This window comes from Solanum tuberosum, unplaced genomic scaffold (genome assembly GCF_000226075.1).
Source record: "Solanum tuberosum cultivar DM 1-3 516 R44 unplaced genomic scaffold, SolTub_3.0 scf00336, whole genome shotgun sequence".
NCBI classification, from domain to species: domain Eukaryota; kingdom Viridiplantae; phylum Streptophyta; class Magnoliopsida; order Solanales; family Solanaceae; genus Solanum; species Solanum tuberosum.
This window is the reverse complement of record NW_006239257.1, coordinates 550,692-570,992: the sequence shown is the minus strand read 5'-3', so window position 1 is coordinate 570,992 and position 20,301 is coordinate 550,692. Positions and strand designations below refer to the sequence as shown.

Genomic DNA, 20,301 nt, shown 5'->3' with positions numbered 1-20,301 from the left:
ACTCCTATTCCTATGGGGTTTTATTCCTTCGAGTCTCCCCAGAAGCTGCTAATTGATTCTTCAATTCAACTACTGGTTGGTCCAATTTTTTCAGAGATGAAACTTTTCCGACTAAAACTCCAATTTCTGCATCATCTCACAATTCTCCTACCTCTAAAGTAGGGGTTCCACTGGTTGGTTCTCCAATTGCCATAGTTCCCTTCGCCATTGATGCCAAGGATTCAATAGCTCTTATACCACTGTTAACAGAATTCCAGGAGCTCAACTGTAAGCTCGAGAATTCTAAGCTAAAACAGGAACTCTACAGAGTAATTCGAGTGAAATGTAATTGAGACAAATGGGGGATGAGAATTGTAGAAGAAGAAGAATGTAATTGAGACAAATGTAAATGTATTCATGATCAATCAATAGAGGATTACTTCTCTGTATAGCTGTACTTGGATCAGATCTAACTTAGATGAGGCCAACTGCCACTAACAAACTTTCCCGCCCTTCGTGTATTCAAAAACTCCTAACTAACATAACCAACTGAATGTTGACATGTTATCCCTAACGAATTCTATCATTTATCTCCCCTATGTAAATCATGTATCAGTACTCGCCGGAGAAGTGGACTGCCTTGTGGAAAGTTATCAGAAAGCAGTGGAACTTGGATGGGTGATGTTGAATTGAGGAGGCGAGTTCCACAGAAGAATGTCGCCAAAGAGTCACTGGACTCCCTCGCACGAACCGGCACATGGGTATATCTCACCGGCAAATGAGACTTCTCCCCGGCGTGTGACAACACGTAAAGAGTCTGATTGGGTTTTCTTGGGTTGGATTGCCGAAGAGTTCCAAACACAGTGGTGGTATTGGTTGAGGCTCAATGCCTGCTGATTCTGACTAATTGTTGCACAGTCATTGGAATGATGCACAGTGGATAGGAGTTTCTTCTCCGCTGGTAGTTGCACAGAAGATTAAGTTTTACGCTGATTCTGATATCATGTTCGAAAGTAAGACAAACGAAAAGAAAATCTAGAGAACCTTAGCTTGATTATTCCTTTTAGCCATTGGGGTTTAAATAGCTAAGTGTACATATTCTAAGAAACAAAAAAAGAGAATCAAAATACATAATAAAAACTGCCATTCTCATTTTATCATTTGAGCACAAAGAAAATTGAAGAACGAAGAAGAACAACGGGAGAAGAAATACCTTAAACTGCAGCAACACTTTCAGAAAATGGAAGATGAAGAGAGCTTTAAGTAGATGAAGAGATATTTGAACTTGTGGGAAGTGGAAAGAGAAAGCCAAGGTCTATATTTTGTAGTAAGTATAATGAATAAGCAAATAAAGACACGTGTGATATTTCAGAATAAAGATGTCTCCCAAAAAATAAATGAAATTTAATAGCCAATCAAATAGGGCCACAAATAGCAAAATGTTAAATGCATCACAGTATAATCTAAATAGCTTTTGGTCCAATTCTGTAATGCCGTGTTAGTCCAAGAAGCTATCATTTCTAAATAAGGGATAATATAAAAAATGAATATAAATATAAATAAATAAAAGTAATATAAGTAGCAAATCCTACAAGGTTTTCTCACTCTTGCCTCTTTTCCTTCTCTCTAACCTACAATTAGGGTTTGTCGATCGGTTCATAATTCTCCTTCAAAGATGATCATTTTGAGGAGCTTCGACGGATAGACCTTTGAGGTCGATGAGGCGGTGGCGCTAGAATCAGAGACAATTAAACATATGATAGAGGATGACTGCGCTAACACCACCATCCATATACCCAACGTTACTAGCAAGATCTTAGCCAAAGTCGTCGAATACTGCAAGCGCCATGTGGAGGTTCCTAAAGCTGAAGATAAGACTGCTAAAGAGGATCTTCATGTATATCTTAATTGATTCCTATATATTGTTTATTACATCAGTGGGATTGTTCAATTTTTGGTGTGCGTGATTGTTTATTCCTTAATTAATTTATCTAAACAACTAGAAAGAGACAAAAGTCAATAACTTATAGTCGAATAAAATATGTGACTCCTATAAAAGTGTCATATAGCAGCTAAGGGTGTGGCTTGGTGGTTAATGAAGTGATTGAGAACCATGAGATATTAGGTTATGATGCCCACAGGGGACAAAAAACACTAGGTGATTCTTCCTCCTCTGTCTTAACCTCGTGACAGAGTCACTTAGTACTTGTTGCTAGTGGGAGGTGGCAGGTATCTCGTGGAATTAGTCGAAGTGCGTGAAAGTTGGCCCAAACACCACATTCAGAACTGATGAAGTGCTTTTTTGGCTTGATTGTTTTTCATTTCTGCTTGTTCCTTCTTGATAGTTGTGTATATTATTAATCTCAACAGTCTTTTGTTTATTAGTCTATTCTATAAAGATGCCTTCTTGTTGGTAGAACTTTGTAAATTATTAAATCCACGATTTTACTTGTTAATATGTACAACATACCATGTGTAATATCACAAGTGAGGTCTGGGACCTTACCTCCTACCTTGTGAAGGTAGAGGGGTTGTTTCCCAAGGACCCTCAGCTCTAGTAAAACATATTAAAGAATGAGCAAATAACCCATTTTAGAAAAAAAAAAGAGTAGTATCAAAACCAAAAAGAATGAGCATTTTTATATTTGGAAGTTCTTTGTATTTTCCATTTACCTTTAGTGACATGCTCTTATAGGGTGTGGCCTAATGGTTGATGAATGTTGAGAACCATTTGGTGATAGAGTTACTTGGTACCTGTTGTTGGTGGGAGATGACAGGTATTTCGTGGAATTAGTCGAGGTGTGTAAAAGCCAACCCAGATACCACAGTCATAAAAAAAAGTCATATAACTGAGAAATGATGAAGTATTTTTTTGGCTTGATTGTTTTCCTTCATTTCTGTTTGTTCCTTGTGAAGGTAGAGGGGTAGTTTCCCAAAGACCCTTGGCTCTAGTAAAACATATTAAAGCAGGAACAAATAAGCTATTTTAGAAAAAGAAAAGAGCAGTATCAAAATAAAAAAGAATGAGCATTTTTATATTTGGAAGTTCTTAACTTTTCCATTTACCCTTAGTGACATGCTCTTATAGGGTGTGGCCTAGTGGTCAATGAAATGGTTAAGAACCATGAAGTCTTAGGTTCAATTTTCAGTGGAGACAAAGTACAAGGTGATTTTTTCCATCTGTCCTAGTCTCAGTGACAAAGTTATGCGGTACTTGTTGCTTGTGGGAGATGACAAGTATCCGATGAAATTAGTCAAGGTGCATAAAAGCTAGCCCAGACACCACGGTCATAAAAAAAAGCTCCATATAACTGAGAACGGATGAAGTGCTTTTTTGGCTTGATTGTTTTCCTTCATTTCTGTTTGTTCCTTGTTGGTAGTTGTGTGTATTATTGATCTCAATAGTCTTTGTTTATTATTCTATTCCAAAAAGATGACTTCTTGTTGGTAGAACTGTGTAAATTATTAAACCCACGATTTTACTTGTTAGTATGTACAGTATACCATGTGTAATTCCACAAGTGGAGTCTGGGACCTTAACCCCTACCTTATAAAGTTAGAGAGGTTGTTTCCGGAAGACCTCGGCACAAGTAAAAGCATATCAAAGCAGTAGCAAATAAGCCATTTCAGAAAAAGAAAAGAACAATTTCTAAACCATAAAGAATGAACGTTTCTATATTTGGAAGTTCTTTAATTTTCCATTTACAATAGTGACATGCTCTTATAGGCGATGCTAATGTCATGACATGTTTAGATCACATGTTCTAACTAAAAAGTACTTTTCTATGTGTTAGAACTTTCTTTTTCTTTATTAAACTCCATTCCCAGTTAAGCACTCCTCCATATAAAATTAACCAGAAGATTATTAGTTTTTTGTGATCAGTTTGGTAATTTTTTGGTAGTTTTTGTTTATTTTGTGGATCTATGGTAGTTTGTCAATTCAACTTTTACTTCCGACTACCATTGCCTATCTAGTTGGCTTTTGTTTGCTGCCTCTTCCATAGACCGAGTTTCTGCTCTAGTTTACTCATGTTTAAGCTTCATTGGTAATATACATTGAGTTTATTAGGGTGGTCACGAATAAATTAATCAATCAATTATGTCTCAGTCCCAAACTAGAACATTTGTTTCATATTCATTCTGCTTTATTTGGCTCCATGGACATTTCTATGTGTAGTCGTTTTGTTGTAGTATACAATATATCGCAGTTGGTTGTAGTTGTTTGAAGTAATGAAATGGTGTTTAACTGCTACTTCTATAGTTCTATTAGTCTGTTATATTTGGCAAAAAACATTTCCCTTTGTCATGGTCAAGTGAACTTTATATTGCTTAGTACAACAGTACAGTACTATAGTGGCTCATTCTAAAACATTGGGTAAGAACTAAGAAGATTTTCTGTAACACTAAAATTGAAAATAAAACTAAAACATGCTTGTAATTGTAAAATTAGAGTGAATCATATATTTTACATTTAGAACATGTAGTCATACTTTAGTTTATTTCCTATTTTTTTAAGAAGTAAATGATATATGGACATGTTTGCAACACATTTTGTTTACATGTCTGATATGCCTCTCTGTTCCACCTCCTGAGTTCGTGCCTGGGCATTTTGAATCTGTAGAGTGGCTTACAATTGTTGAATGTGTTTTTTAACTGTTAAATTTTGCATACTGCTGTTACTGGGCTTACTTATTGGTTTCCATTCTTTTTAGTTATTGCTATTAGCATTTAATGATTTACAATGGACCCTCCCTTTTTCTGTTGAGAGCTTGTATTTGAGGTTTACTGTGTTTAGGTGATTTCACCCTGCGGGTGTTGTTACGGTTAATTGTTACTGCTTTGTTATTCGTTGCCATGTTTCTCCACTCGTTTTTTTTTTTGCTTTATTACTGCTTGGAGTTGCTTGAGCAGAGGGTCTTTCGGAACCAGCCTCTCTACCTCTCCGAGGTATTGGTAAGGACTGCGTGCACTCTACCCTCCAAGACACCACTTTGTGGGATTTCACTTGATATGTTGTTGTTGAGAGCTTGTATAGAGGTTAAGTATCTATTGCGGTTGCATTAAATCATTTGCCTTGTCTCTTTACAGGCTGCCAACTATTTAAACATAAATAGCCTGATTGACCTGACATGTCAGACAGTTGCTGACATGATCAAAGGGAAGACCCCTGAAGAGATTCGTAAAATATTAAACATCAAGAACGACTTCACTCCTGAGGAAGAGGAAGAAATCAGGAGGGAGAATGCTTGGGCAGTCTAGTGAATTTGAGTCTGCTAAGCGTCCATATGTGATGATATATCTGCAATATACTTTAGTAGATGCTATGAATAACTTATATTAGTAAGTGTGTGACTGTTGTTTCTCGGACCTTCTGGCTTTGTCAGTTGAACCTCTTTTGCTATGTTATGCCCATGGTTTCTTGTGTTCTAAGTAAAAATTGAAGATAAAATCATGTTGGTAGCTGATGTCCATTTTCATTGATCTATTATTGGAATTTCATATTGTTTCTTGAGTTTATCCTCACTGGTGCATTTAGCTTCTTTACTCTTACTGCATTGGTTTGGTTGTGCTGTTTTCTGTCACAGAAGGATGTTAGACTAGGAGTGTATGTTGCCTGTTGTGACTAGTCTTACATGGGCATTGTATTTGAAGGCACATAATGGTCTAGGGGGCTTGTAGGTTCTTACCTTGAAGCCCGCTTTAGACACTCAGTTGAGAGTTTGAGCGTGACTAAGAGATGGAGAAGTCCACTTTGGTGGCGATACGGTGTGATGGTCTTGGGCCAATGAGTAGTAGTGCATTATGAGAAGAACCAATGGTAATCATAGATAAGAGTTGTATATGTGAAGTTATAGCTTCGTATCTTATTCATGAGAATTTCTTCCCTGGTCATTAAGTGGCTGTACAACTATACTTGGGTGTGGCAGGATGATTTGTTAGATCTTATGTTTCATTGTTCTTATTATGTGATTGTTTCAATGACATGTTTGTTTCAGTCGGATCTGTAGCCTCATTTTGTGGCTGTTTTAATGACATTATGGGTGTGTTTGGTACGAAAGAAAATGTTTTTCATGAAAAATGTTTTTTTCGAAAAGCAAGTACATCTTTGACTTATTTTCTCATGTTTGGTTGGTCAGTAGAAAATATTTTCGGGGAAATTTTTTTTAGTGTTTGATTTATGTATAAAAAATATTTTTGAGAAAATATTTTTTATTTTTACTAGAGAGTAGAAAATAATTTCTGAATTGTAATTGAAAATATTTTTAAGAAATAAACTTAATTTTTTTTTTGGGGGAGGGTGGGGTAAAAAAATAAAAAAATTGAAGGTGAAAAATATTTTTTTTAAATAAGCGTTAAATTTATTTTTTAAACATAATAAATTGATTTTTTTCAAAAAAAAATTGTAATTTGAAGTTGGGAGGAAAGTTTTGGAAAATATTTTTCTTAATTTTGGAAGGGAAGTTATTTTTCTTAAATTTGAGGAAAATGAGTTGATTTGGAAAACACTTTCCAAAACATTTTACCCAACCAAACATGAAAAAATTGGAAAATATTTTTCTTAATTTTGGAAGGGAAGTTATTTTTCTTAAATTTGAGGAAAATGAGTTGATTTGGAAAACACTTTCCAAAACATTTTACCCAACCAAACATGAAAAAATTGGAAAATATTTTTCGAAAAATGTTTTCCTTTCATACCAAACACACCCTATGTCTCTGTTTTTCCCTACTACGTTCAGCTTGTAAAAGTTGATGGTTGAAGGTAGCTGGTACGGTACCAAGTAACATAATAAAATCAAGAACAACAAAAAAGTTATAACATGTTTTGTTTTCCCTTTTGAGAAAACTTTTGTTTTATGAGAAATATGGAAATTTTGTAGTGAATGTTTAACAAAAAGAAAAGAAAAAAATATTTCCAACTCACTAGGATGTTAAATTGAGTCCAAAAACAAAGAACTCGCCCAACTTATCCAGATTTTTTTATGAATTGAGCTTAAGATAATTTGGAACTATGTAAATTTAACTCATTCAAACATTACCCATTTTAAAATGATTGTCTTCATAAAATCACAAATATTGCCCAAATATTTTTCATCATATCCAGTAGGATCAGATCTCGGATCGGATCGAGTCTTGGGTCCCAGGTCAAGGTTGAAATCAAATCTCAAGTTTCAAATCGGGGTTGGATTTTTGGGTCTCGGGTTCCAAGTTAAGGTCAAGGTCGAGTCTCATATCCCGGGTCGGGGTCTGGATGGATCTCGGGTCGGGATCAAGTCTTGGTTCGGGTCATGTTCGGATCTCGAGTTTCAAATCGGGATTGGTGTTGGTTTCGAATTTCATGTCAAGGTTGGGTCTTGTGTCTCGATTTTTAGGTCTGATCGTCTCTCTTGGCCCGAGTCTTAAGTCTTGAATTTCAATTCGAGTTTTAGGGCTATAATTTTTTGGATTTCTTTTAGCGAATCTGATCTCTTTTCTTTTTATAAATTACATAAGTATGTCAATATTGTTTAGATTAAGTAGGTCAAAATGAGTGGGTCATGATTCAATTCATTTTTTAGTCCAGTTTAGTCCAAAATAAATTTGAATACGTCATGATTCAACATAATTTTTAATTCGATTCATTTTAACCTTTTACATTTAAGCTCAATCCGTCCATTTGACACAACAACAAACAAACAAGACTATAATTTCTTCACTATTGACTGTTTGGTGAATGTTTTACTTAAAGAGAAATGTTATCAACTTGTTTAGTTCGGACGCAAGCAATAGACGAAAGTGTGAAGAAAAGGAAAGTGAGAAAAATATATTGTTGCTACCATTTATTATTGAATGATATTGAAGGAGAGGCGTACCATTGATTCCAACCTTTATGCAATCATGAGCTCATCTCATGAGGCTTGTTTAATAAAAGTTGCATCTCCTATGTAGTTGATATTGCTCAAATATACAGGTTATCACAAAATATTTATCGAAAGGTCTGAGAGTATAACAAAGGTTATGATTTACCCAAGTTGAAAAAAATTGAAAAATAAATATATTTGTATAGTGTGAGACAGAAATGGAAGTTAAATGAATAGTGTTGGTCAACTAATTGGCCCCACCCTCATACTTGGTCCTTGTCGCAAACAAAGCATAAACTTCTCTTTTTCTCCATCTTCAATATATATATATATATATACTTGTCTCATACTGCTTTACAGAGAGTTGAGTTGGGAGCTCAGAAATGGCAGAAAATGAGCCGTTATTAGGGAGCAACAACGGCGAGGAAGTGGTGCTTGCTGAGCGTGAAAGTGAAGCAACTCAAAGGAAAACTGCTACACCTTCTTCTCGTGTTATATCTCTCGATGTGTTTCGAGGCCTCTGCGTTTTTGTAAGCAAATTTAATTTTTACGATTTTGTTTACTGATAAGTTGACAGATTAAGATTCCGCGAATAGCCAGCTTTTAAAAAGAATTTTGCAATTTGAATTTTTGACGAAGCTGTCGATCAGCTGTAGATGTTGATTCTTTTGTTTCCTTTGAATGTATTGATCTTGAAAACTCCATACGCATGATTTTTTATTTTTTATTTTCGTATGCATGCTATGAAGATTGAAGGATTTTTCCTACTCTCGGGAATATCGGAACCTGGAGTTGGTTTAGTCCACGAGTTCTCTCTGTGTCTTTTTCTGCTTTTTAACCTGTCCAGAAAACTACGGAATACAGAAAAATGATTTTTTGTTTTCTTTTTCCCTAAACTTGTTAGTATGAGATGAACTCATAGGCCAAAATGGAGAGAAGAAAATAGTAGAGAAATTTAGCAGAAAGCTATCACTTTGTTGATGGGACATTTTGATCCCCTTTTGTATCTCATGCTCCCCTGGTTCTAGAGAAAAGAGTCAACAAAGTATCTATCTCAAAGCTATCTTTAAAATCAGACCTCGAAACCACATTCACAAAGAAGATGTTGTCATTTGTCACCTCTTTTAAGTTTCAGAAACCTTTAGATTGTTCTATTCATGCTAATAACTACACTTACTTGCATCTGTCCCTGTAGATAACAATTCTCAAACTCCATTGTAAAGATGCTTCTTTAATTACTTAACTCCCTGCTTTAAGGTTTGGATTGATTCCTTTGTTTCTTTAACGGTGATTCTGATAACTCTCCTTGTATGCATTTATATTAGGATAGAGTTCTTCTCTTTTCCTTCTCACTTGTAGGAATTTCACCGATTTTAAGCTTATGATTTTAATTTGCTTGCTGCTTTCAGCTTATGCTGCTTGTGGATTACGCTGGTTCTGTTTTTCCCAGCATTGCTCACTCCCCGTGGAATGGTGTCCGCTTGGCAGACTTTGTAATGCCTTTCTTCCTCTTTGTTGTTGGAGTTTCCCTGGCAATTGTAAATAAGGTATCTATTCTTTGATCTTCAGATAAAATCATGGACATAAACCCAATCATTATGAAAGATATAGGCTTATGATGCATAGTGCTCAGACTTGCATCATGATATCTATACTATGTGCTGTCGATTTATAATTAAATCATCTTAGTAAGATCATGCCTGTCACCAGGTGGTTGTGTTGCTCTTAGCACTTTCTGAACCTTTTCCTCTTTCAAAACTGCAGATAGTTTTAGACAGAACTGGGGCAACCTTGAAATTTGTGATTAGGACCTTGAAACTTTTTATCCTTGGCATTTTCCTTCAAGGTAATTTTGTATGCTGGCATTTCTCAAATCAATATTACGGCTCACTACTGATGTCAACCCTTAACAATATTCTGCAACTATAAGCCTGTGTATATGTCTTTTGAAATGGATCTTCTATACCCCATACATTGCAACGAACGAGTCTGTTTTAATTTTGTGGTATACTAGATAGGATGTAACGAGTCTGTTTTAATTTTGTGGTATACTAGATAGGATGTTGCTCCAGTTCTTACAAATAAAAGGAAGTTCAATGATGGAACGTGTTTCTTCTTGAAAACTTGCTACATTTAAAAGACCAGCTAGCTCTTCTCTGTCTGGCATTTTAAGCCTTGGTCCATCAGCTTCTGTACAATCTTGGAGCTGCATGTAAAGAAAGCTCTCGATCTCGGCTAGCCTCAGTTAGTTAAATAAACCAAGTAGTTTAAAGGCCTTCCACAATGGACAGCAAACAACATGAAGAAAGAGAGATGTTTAATTAACAAGAATGTAAATTTACAGGTAGGTTAAGCTCAACGAGAAGACAATGTTCAGCGTGAAGGTACTGTAGTTTAATTCCTGAGAGGAAACGCATCAGCAGAAAATAGTCAGAATTAAAGATTTTACAGTACCAAGTAACTATAATACAATACATCTTCTAACATATGTATTTTAGCTAGGATACAAATTGTTGAATTCTATTATCTCAAAAAAAAAAAAAAAAAAAAAACAAATTGTTGAATTCTATGCTTTGTCTTTCCTGCTTTGCTCTTGATGACCTTTTCTTCTTATTAGGAAGTAAGACAAACGAAACGAGAATTGAGAGAAACTGATTATTCCCTCGAGCCATTGGAGTTAAATAACTAAGTGTACATACTCTAAGAAAGGAAAAGAGAATCAAATTACACAAGTACATGAGTAAATCAAGATGTACAACATTTACAGGATCCTAGAAATACTGTAGAATATCTACGAGATTCTAACACTCCCCCTCAAGTTGGTTCATATAAATCAATGTACCAAGCTTGTTACAAATGTAGCTAATACAAGGGACTTGGTGAAAATATCTATAAGTTGAACATTTGACTCACAAATTTTGTGATAATGTCTCCCAAGAGTTGTTTTTTCTTTAAAACCGAGGGTCTTTTGGAAACAACCCGTGGAGGAAGAAGTAAGATTTGCATACACTCTACCTTCCCTTACCCATCTTGTGGGATTTCACTTGTTGTCCTTGTTGAAGTGACAATTGATCTCAACGTGTTTAGTTCTCTCATGAAACATCAGACTTGATGCAATACGAAGAGTAGCTTGGTTATTGCACACAAGATCCATCTGACTAATTTCTCCAAACTTCAATTCTTTGACTAACTGCTTAATCCAATTAGTTTGCAAGTTGCCATAACCATTGCTCGGTGCCTCGGTATTCAGCTTCTGCACTTAGATCGAGCAATCACATTTGTTCTTACTTTTCTAAGATTCCACCATATCACCTCCTACCAAAACACAATATCTAAACATCGCCTATGAAAAGGTGATCATGCCCTCGGCATTTGTGTATCCAACAATCTTCTCATGACCTCAATCCTCATAAAGCAATTTTTTGCTATGACTTTATGCATTGAACAGTACGAATAATTGCATCCCAGTGACTATCACATGGAGATTCCATAAACTGATCTACAACACTCGGAGGAAAAGCAATGTTAGGTCAAGTAACTGTGAGATAGTTCAACTTACTGATTAGCTACCAATACCTTTCAGGATTACTAAAGGGCTTCTCTTTCGTGGTAGAAATTTTATATTCAGGTCGATAAGAGTGTGTATGGGTCTATAACTTGTCATATTTGTCTATTAAACGAGTCGATAGGAGTGTCAATGGGTCTACAGCCTGTCGTACTTGTCTCCTTATGAACGTCTAGAGCATACTTACACTATGAGATGACAATTCCTAATTTGGATTGCGCTACCTCAATGCCCAGAGAATACCACAATGTTCCTTCTGGAAATGTTGAAAGAGATGTTGATTCAATTTAATTATACCATTGTCATCATGACCATGATGACTATACCATCAACATAAACGACCATATACAAGCACTAATTATGAGAAGTATGTCGATAGAATACAAAATGATCAGCCTCACTGCGAGTCATACCAAATCCTGAATACCATGCTGAACTTACTAAACTTTGCTCAAGGCGACTATTTCAAACCATATAGGACCGACACAACTGGCATACAAGACCACTAGACTCCTCCTAAGCAATATCATGATGGATAAAAGTGTTCTTAATGTCTAGCTGATAAAGAGGCCAATGACTAACAACAATCATGGGCATACGAAGACAGAAGATTCTATTTTAACCACCAGAGAGGAAGTGTCACTATAATCAAGTCCAAATAATTATAACTTTTGACAACAAGGCAAGCTTTAAGTCGCCCAATTTGACTGCATACAACCACCGACAACCAACAATAGATTTATCTAGAGGTAGAGGAATAAGCTTCCAAGTACCACTAGCATGTCAAGAATACATCTCTTCGATCATAGCCTATCGCCATTCGGGATGACATAGCGCTTCACCTGTGGACTTAGGGATAGAAATAGAGGACAAAGATCACACAAAGGCGTAATGAAGTGATAATAAACAATGATAGCTCAAACAAGTATAATGGGGATTGGGATTACGAGTGGATTGGATAGCCTTTTGGAATGCAATCAGTGGACTAGGGAAAAACAAGTCCCTAGTAGGCAAAGGATTCAGTATAAGATGTGAATCATTTGTATGTGATGTTGGACGTTGAAGGCGATGACAAATCAAGAGTGGTGGAGTTGTAGAAGGTTGGAAGTTGAACTGGAGTTTTAGGTGATAGAACTGGAGCTATAGGTAAGGGAATTGGAGTTATAGGTGATGATGAAGGGGAAGATAGTGATTGAATCTCCAAAAGACAGAACTACTAACAACCTCAGAAATGTCTAAGCGATCACCTGGATTTGTGAAGAATGGCTGGGTTTCAAAGAAATTAACGTTAACAAACATAACTACATAAGGCATTGATGAACTGCTGAAGATCAGGTGAATAGCATTGATATCCCCTTTGTGCCCTCTAGTAACCTAGAAATTCACATTTAAGGTCACAAGGAACTAACTTATTGTTTTTGGGGTAAGGTTGTGAACAAACCACATGCTCTCAGAGACACGAGGTGGAGGAGAAAGAAGACATGATATTCTGGATAGTTGAGGATGGCATACAATTAATAAGATAATAGAATATGAGAATTGCATCCCTGAAAAACGCAACAAATTATGATATTGTATGAATAGGGAATGAGCGTCTCAATGAGATTCCTATTCTTCGATCTTGAACAACCATGACGTCAGATCTTCTCCATTAAATTGCAAGAACTCCATTCTTGACCATCGAGTGAAATTTTAGTGGTGAGAATTGTAACTGTTAGGACTCCTTTCTCTCTCCCTTTGTACTCTTTCTTCTTAATGGCCATTCCGGGAAGGACCTCACTCCTGTTCTGATGGGATTTTATTCCTTCGAGTCTCCCCAGAAGCTGCTAATTGATTCTTCAATTCAAGTACTGTTTGATCCAATTTTTTCAGAGATGAAACTTTACCTGCTAAATCTCCAATTTCTTCTATCATATTCTGCATCATCTCATGCAATTCCCCTACCGCTGAAATAGGGGTTCCACTGGTTGGTTCTCCAATTGCCTTAGTAGTTCCCTTCGCTATTGATGCCAAGGATTCAATAGCTCTGATACCACTGTTAACAGAATTGCAGGATCAACTGGAAGCTCGAGAATTCTAAGCTAAAACAGTAAACCTACAGAGGAATTCGAGTGAAATGTAATTGAGCAAAATGAGGGAAGAGAAATATAGAAGTAGAGGATTGCAATTGAGACAAATATAAATGTATTCATGATCAATCCATAGAGGATTACTTCTCCAGATAGCTGTACTTCGATCAGATCTAACTTGGCTGAGACCAACTGCCACTAACAAATTTTCCCGCCCTCAGTGTATTCAAAAACTCCTAACTAACATGACCAACTGAAATGCTTGCATGTCATCCCTAAGGAATTCTATCCCTTATCTCCCCTCTATGTAAATCATGTATCAGTACTCGCCGGAGAAGTGGACTGCCTAGTTGGAAAGTTATTAGAAAGCAATGGAACTTGGATGGGTGATGTCGAGTTGAGGAGGCGAGTTACACAGAAGAATGAATGTCACCAGAAAGTAGCTGGAATCCCTCGCATGCGCCGGCACGTGGGTTAATCTCGCCGGAAAATCAAACTTCTTCCCGGCGTGTGACAACACGTGAATAGTTTGATGATAATGGGTTTTCTGGGGTTGGTTTGCCGAAGAGTGACAGGAGTTTCTTCTCCGCTGGTAGTTGCACAGAAGATTAAGTTTTACACTGGCTCTGATATCATTCGAAAGTAAGACAAATGAAAAGAGAATTGAGAGAACCTCAGCTTAATTATTCCTTCAAGCCATTGGGGTTGAAATATCTAAGTGTTCATATTCTAAGAAACAGAAAAGAGAATCAAAATACATAATTTCAGGAGTAAATCAAGCTATACTATATTTACAAGATCCTAGAGTATTTACGAGATTCCAACACTATTGTTGTCTTATGATTTTGTTCGTAGTATATCATTTTCTTGTATGAGATATCCAAACTTGATGTTGTTGGACAATTGTGATTCCACATTTGTTTCATTTCAGGGGGTTACTTGCATGGAATAACTGGTTTAACCTATGGTGTAGATATTGAAAGAATACGATGGATGGGAATTTTGCAGGTAACTCTGATATTCTTTTTTTGCTTTTTTGCTACCGTGGTATGAGATGACTAGATTAGCTACAAGATAAGTGTCGTTTCAGTTGCAGTCGCATTGCCAGTTGAGATGAGTGTCGTCGCATTGCCTCCAATGACTTCTTTTGCTTTGTAGCTATGTTTCTTATCCTTCCTAAGTGGTTCGTAAGTCTTTCTTAGTTAGACTTCTAAAGGCTGCTTTCACTTGTGCCCCCTTATTCCTCTGCTTTAGCCTGTAAGGTATTTCTCTTGTTGTTCTTTTTAGTTTCAGTGAAGTGCTTTGGATTGACTTCCTATTTAGCTATTTTTGTGCTAGATGCTGATTCTTCAAGAGTAGCATCTTAATCTGGTTTCCCTGATTATTATAAGTTTCCATTTTCTTGTTAGAAGGATTGCTAGTCACTAGGTCAAAAGATAGGTGCAGATGAAGAACTTATGCATGTAACCTGTTCATTTCTATTACTTGTTCAGAATAGTATACATTTCTTTTCATTTATGCAGAGAATAGCTGTTGGATATATTGTAGCAGCTTTGTGTGAGATATGGCTTCCAACTCAAGAGATGAAAAGAGTTACCCTTTTCAGAAATTATATTTGCCAATGGTAAGACAACTACATCCCTGATTTTCAGGTAGATTTTTTGTTTTGATTGTGCAATTGTTAGGAGTTCTACATATATCTTCTGTTTCTGCATCATGAAGGTATTACTCGCGTGCCAGATTCTTTTCCTTAGTGAAACCATAAGTGTGTCTTGTAATGCATACTGTGAACTTCATTTAACAATTATGAAAAAACCAACTTCTCGTAAGTAGGCATTAATCCCCTTTAAATTAGATAAAAATCTAGCTTGTCGCTGGTGGAAGTCAAATCCATGACATGTTGGTACAAGGTCTCAACCTAACTTACTTGGACTAGGCCTCATTGGTTATTAGCAGGTGGTTAAATAGGCAAAACAGGAGAAATTTGTGTGTTTTTATTGGAAAACTAGTGAGTCCAACTGCAATGTTATTGGCAGTCTTATTATCAATCTTCCTTTTGTATAGTGTTGCTTCTTGTCCTCTATGGTTGTCTTTGTCTCTACTTTTACGTAACAACATTTTACTTCATTTGTAGGTGTATCATGTTCCTATTGTCTGCTATACATTGTGGGTTGTTATATGGCCTGTATGTCCCTGACTGGCAATTCAGTGTGTCGCAGTCAACTGGAAGCACCATTTATGAGGTTAGCAGCTGTTTGCTTTCTATTCCCCTTAAGCTGAACTATATTCTAAAAAGTAAAACAATGTGACTATGTGAGTGGCTCCAAGTAACACATTAAGAACTCTACAGAAGCTTAAAGATGAATGTGATGAGTCATTACTGCTTTGAGTGATATCAGTACTAATTTTTCTACCTTGGATTTAGCATGTAAACGCTTGCTCAAAGTCAAGAACTTTTGTGATCAATTCTTATCCTATAGAAGCTTATTATCACTTTAATCCAATAGAACCTTAAAATTGACTGGTCCCTTGTTACCGCTGTGTACAATCAGTTCTATTCCTAATTGGTCGAGTTGGAGAACTTTTTCTATCAATTATCTTATATTTGTAATATAAGATGGTAAATTTTGTTGCTACTTGCAGGTAAAATGTTCTGTTAGAGGAGACCTTGGACCTGCATGTAATTCTGCTGCTATGGTTGATCGCTATATTCTTGGAATAGATCACCTCTACACAAAACCTGTATATAGAAATATGAAGGTAGTCTTATACTGAACTGCACTGCTGACACGCTTATGTCCAGACCTCACAGTTAGCCCCTTCATGACCAATATTAATCTTTCACAGGAATGCAATGGATCCAACAGAGAGACAGTTTCTGAGAGTATGCCTTCTTGGTGTCATGCCGCTTTTGATCCTGAAGGCATTGTAAGGTAACAAATATCTCATTATTCTTCACCTCAAATTCTCTTATGAAATGTACTTATAATTTAGTCATGTCATGTTTCTAATTTCACTTATTCTCTAGTTTGTTGTTTAACAACTTCTGCCGTTGGTTATCTTTTTCCAGCTCACTAACAGCTGCTGCTACATCCATCATTGGCCTCCAGTATGGTCACATACTTGTCCAATTTCAGGTGAGCCATGGGGTATCATTTGCTGACTGATTTACCTCTATTTCTATCCTGAGTCTTGGGAGTGTTAGGAAAAGTTTTTTTTCAGGAGAAGTCGAAGGAATGCTTCAGGTCTCAAGCAATCCAACAGTTTTCTATTTTGATTTGGGCCCGATTAGATGGCTTCATCATTGTTATGTATTGAACTGCATAAGTGGTGGTTTCCCGAAAAGAGTTTTCCTATATGTCTAATCTTTCCATAAAAGTATATTTGCATCGTGGTACTGGCATACAACTTTAGCATAAATAAATTTGCCTTAGTGCCAGATTATTACAATACTGCATATAATTGATGGATGTAATTTATATGACTGTTCAGGATCATAAAGGACGGCTATACAATTGGTCAATCCTCTCGCTTTCACTTCTTGCAGTTGGTTTATTCCTTGATTTCGTAGGTACGTCTTTTTTTACTTTTAGGTATCAATGCATAATCAACTGGAGTAACTAACAAATTTTCAATTTGATTCAAGACAAAAATGCTTCTAGCCACCATGAAATGTGACATTTGTGTTCTTTTCCTTTCAGGCATGCCATTAAACAAATCATTGTACACGATAAGTTATATGCTGGTAACCTCAGGTGCTGCTGGAATCACATTCTGTTTGTTATATCTATTGGTTAGTTTTAAAATACAAACCCTCTTGCGTGTCTCTTTTGTTTAATATAATCACCACTTGTCGCTTTCACTCTGATTTAAAAAGTTGATAGTCCTGCGAATCTTATGAACTTTAGGTGGATATTTATGGTTGGAGGCGCTTGATGTTCGTTTTAGAGTGGATTGGAAAGCATTCTCTTAGTATCTTTATTCTCATAACATCAAATATAGCTGTGATTTTTATTCAAGGATTTTATTGGAGAGATCCTCAAAATAACATTGTAAGTATTGATCTAGTTCACCAATTATCAAAGAGAACATTTATTGCCTCATTGAATTGATATTTGTTAGAAGAATAACACCAAGTTGCTTTTTGTTGAATTCTCTTGAACAGGTCCGTTGGATTGTGACACGATTCGTACAGAAATGATATCCCAGGTCCATTAGCTCCTCACGGCTCACACAAGTAAGGTCGTTATCCTTATTTAGTTGGGTCCATTGAAGGAAATAACTGCTTTGTATAAAGTACAATTGACATACAAGACATGTCTATTCTCTATCCAGGGCCTTGGATAAGATACAAAAGATTAGACTTACTATTCCAAAACACAATGGCGGAGCCAGAATTTTATTAATAATTTTAACAAATAGGAAGAAGTAGACACACGAAGAAGTCGATGGGGGTTCAACAACTACTATAAATACATAAATAATAATTTAAACCATGTATAAATAGTGTAACTCTCCACTGAACCCTTACTAGCTCTGCCCTGCCAAAACAATCAGATTCAATCAGCTTCAAGATTTTCTTAGATGAGTGAAGAGATTTTAGATTGCTTATCACTCGGTATCAGTACTATCTAACAAACCACTTTTTATTGACAGAATTTAAATGTAGAGCTTATATGATCACACTCACGAATTCAGTTGTAAATTCATCCTAATTTGATAGTAAGACTTATCACTACACTAGATATGTAGACTTATCACTTGTGAGATTACACTAGATATGTTGCTGTATGATAGTAAGACTTATCAAACTTTCTAAAACGCGCTTTGTGCCTCTTGATTAATAGATTTCTTTCTCTTTACTGTCAACAAGTGCAAGATGCAGAACTTGTCTCAGTAGAAAAAAATGCAGTATCTCATCTACTTGTACTAGTGAGCCATTTATGAATGCTAACAGTCATGGTTGTTGAGGTGGTTCAACTTGTGCATAAAAAGGATGATGAATGAAAATAACCTATCATACTCTGCTGCTCTGTAGAGATGAAGCAGTACCACAGCAAGGAGTCTATAAATGTACACAGTGACAGATAGTTTCTTATGTAAGTATCTATGATGATCAGTACCTCAAATGTTTAAATCTATAAGTGATTCTTAAATAGCATCTGCTTTTAGGTGCTATTGTTTTGTAGTAATTTGTAGTCTTCATTCTACTTTCAGTTTTAAGTTCTCAAAAAAAAAAAAAAAAAAAAAAAGATTTTGGGGTCATAGGCGAAGATTGTCCCAGAAGTCCAAAACTAAATATGTAGACAAACTCTTTACATTTATGATGTGTACAATGCGATTAGAATTATTGAAACTTTTATCTTGTGTTATCATTATGCCAAAAGTTATAGCTGATAGCAAAAACGCAACTTTATTTCTTAACTTAAGTGCTCGTTTGGATTGACTTATTTTTAGGTGTTTTTAAGTCAAAATAACTTCTAAGTAATTTTGAAGTGTTTGGATAAAGTTAAAAAGTGTTTATAAACTCTTATTTTAAAGGTCAAATGTCACAAGTTAGGATTTCTAACTTGTGACTTTTGGCTTATAAATCACAAGTCAAAAGCTAAAAGCCAAAAGTCAATTCAAACAGTATTTCACCAAGCAAGTGTTTTGTTCGATCATTACTCTGACGTGGACATTGTTACCAACAAATAACTTGCAAGTAGTTTCTTAAGAATGTCGTAAATTATAAGTTCTTTATTTGTGTTGTTACTCTCTCTAGAAAGCTTTCATCTTTTTGTTACTTTGATGACTCAAAATTGTGTTTACACCTGAATAATCCCTCTTTATCTTGTACTCCTAGTAAATTGTAAGTGATATTGTGAATCACACGAGTGGTAAAACATGTTTGTATTAAATAGTAGTACAACCTTGTCAGTCCAAGTCCTGAAAGGTCTAGTCTACTCTTTTGCTAGGCCATGTCTGTCATTAATACATTTGGACAAAAACAGATGGGATCTCATTTACTTATCTTTTCATTTTCTATTTCTATGTGCATGGAAAACCATTAATATTCTCATTTTAATCGTGCAATCTTATCCTGAAACAACTGATGTATTCCCATGTGAAATTGCATACAAAATCAATTTATTTTTAAATTTGCAGATGTTAGCACCCTTTACTCTACCAACAATCTTACACATGAAAGATTTTAAAAAGAAATTAGATTACTTCAACTTATCAGGATTTTTTTTATTTTTTTTTCTGTGTAGTAGTTATTTGCAGCAAGGAGGGTTCACTTTCTCATTTCAGTTGTAGTAGTAGTAGGAAGTTATTTCTTTGTTTCAGATGGGTAGTTAATCCATCCTTGTTGTATTTAGTGTTATTTGAATGTAATGAAAATATACGTAGAAAAATATCTATTTTTTGAGTACTTTAATTCAAGAGATTGCAGGAAGGAACAAACATTATAAGTCGAAAAAAAGAAAACTCTCTTTACAAACTCCTAATCCAATCTACATTAACTCTAATTTTGTCTTGCAACGTTCAATGACTAGATCCATTATAGGGGACGTTAACATTAGATCTCTATGTAACAATCATTTTTTTATAATAGCATTTCATTTTAATGGCCTAAGCTTTTTTCTGAAACTATCTTTCATATTATATCATATTGTATGTTTCTTATAACAATATCTTATTATAATAATAAAAAATATCCGATCAAACGAAGTTATTATAAAAAAGTTTGAGAAAGTTAGGACTCAGGGGCACATTGTCAAAGACACCAACTATACAAGCTAGAAATTGTTAAAATTAATTTAACTCCACTCCTGTATATTTCAACAGCAAGAAATGTGAGACTTCA

General features: G+C 35.6%; 1 protein-coding gene across 7 annotated transcripts in view; it reads left to right on the top strand.

Annotated features, from left to right (window-relative positions):
• LOC102591964 (heparan-alpha-glucosaminide N-acetyltransferase-like) overlaps positions 1-18,823 on the top strand; it is a 66,745-nt gene extending 47,922 nt beyond the window's left edge. For 5 of the 7 annotated variants that reach the window (XM_015315025.1, XM_015315026.1, XM_015315024.1 and 2 more), the window contains 14 exons: positions 8,178-8,347; positions 9,227-9,364; positions 9,582-9,663; positions 14,383-14,459; positions 14,975-15,075; positions 15,586-15,694; positions 16,095-16,211; positions 16,299-16,384; positions 16,522-16,588; positions 16,944-17,022; positions 17,153-17,244; positions 17,360-17,503; positions 17,617-17,688; positions 18,325-18,823. In XM_015315025.1, coding sequence (XP_015170511.1) covers positions 8,201-8,347; positions 9,227-9,364; positions 9,582-9,663; positions 14,383-14,459; positions 14,975-15,075; positions 15,586-15,694; positions 16,095-16,211; positions 16,299-16,384; positions 16,522-16,588; positions 16,944-17,022; positions 17,153-17,244; positions 17,360-17,503; positions 17,617-17,652 — 1,275 coding nt within the window. In that variant the 5' untranslated portion in view covers positions 8,178-8,200 and the 3' untranslated portion in view covers positions 17,653-17,688; positions 18,325-18,823. The remainder of the gene's footprint in view (positions 1-8,177; positions 8,348-9,226; positions 9,365-9,581; positions 9,664-14,382; positions 14,460-14,974; positions 15,076-15,585; positions 15,695-16,094; positions 16,212-16,298; positions 16,385-16,521; positions 16,589-16,943; positions 17,023-17,152; positions 17,245-17,359; positions 17,504-17,616; positions 17,689-18,324) is intronic. The other 2 variants (XM_015315029.1, XM_015315027.1) reach the window with 2 other exon arrangements.
• The last annotated feature ends 1,478 nt before the right edge of the window (positions 18,824-20,301 follow it).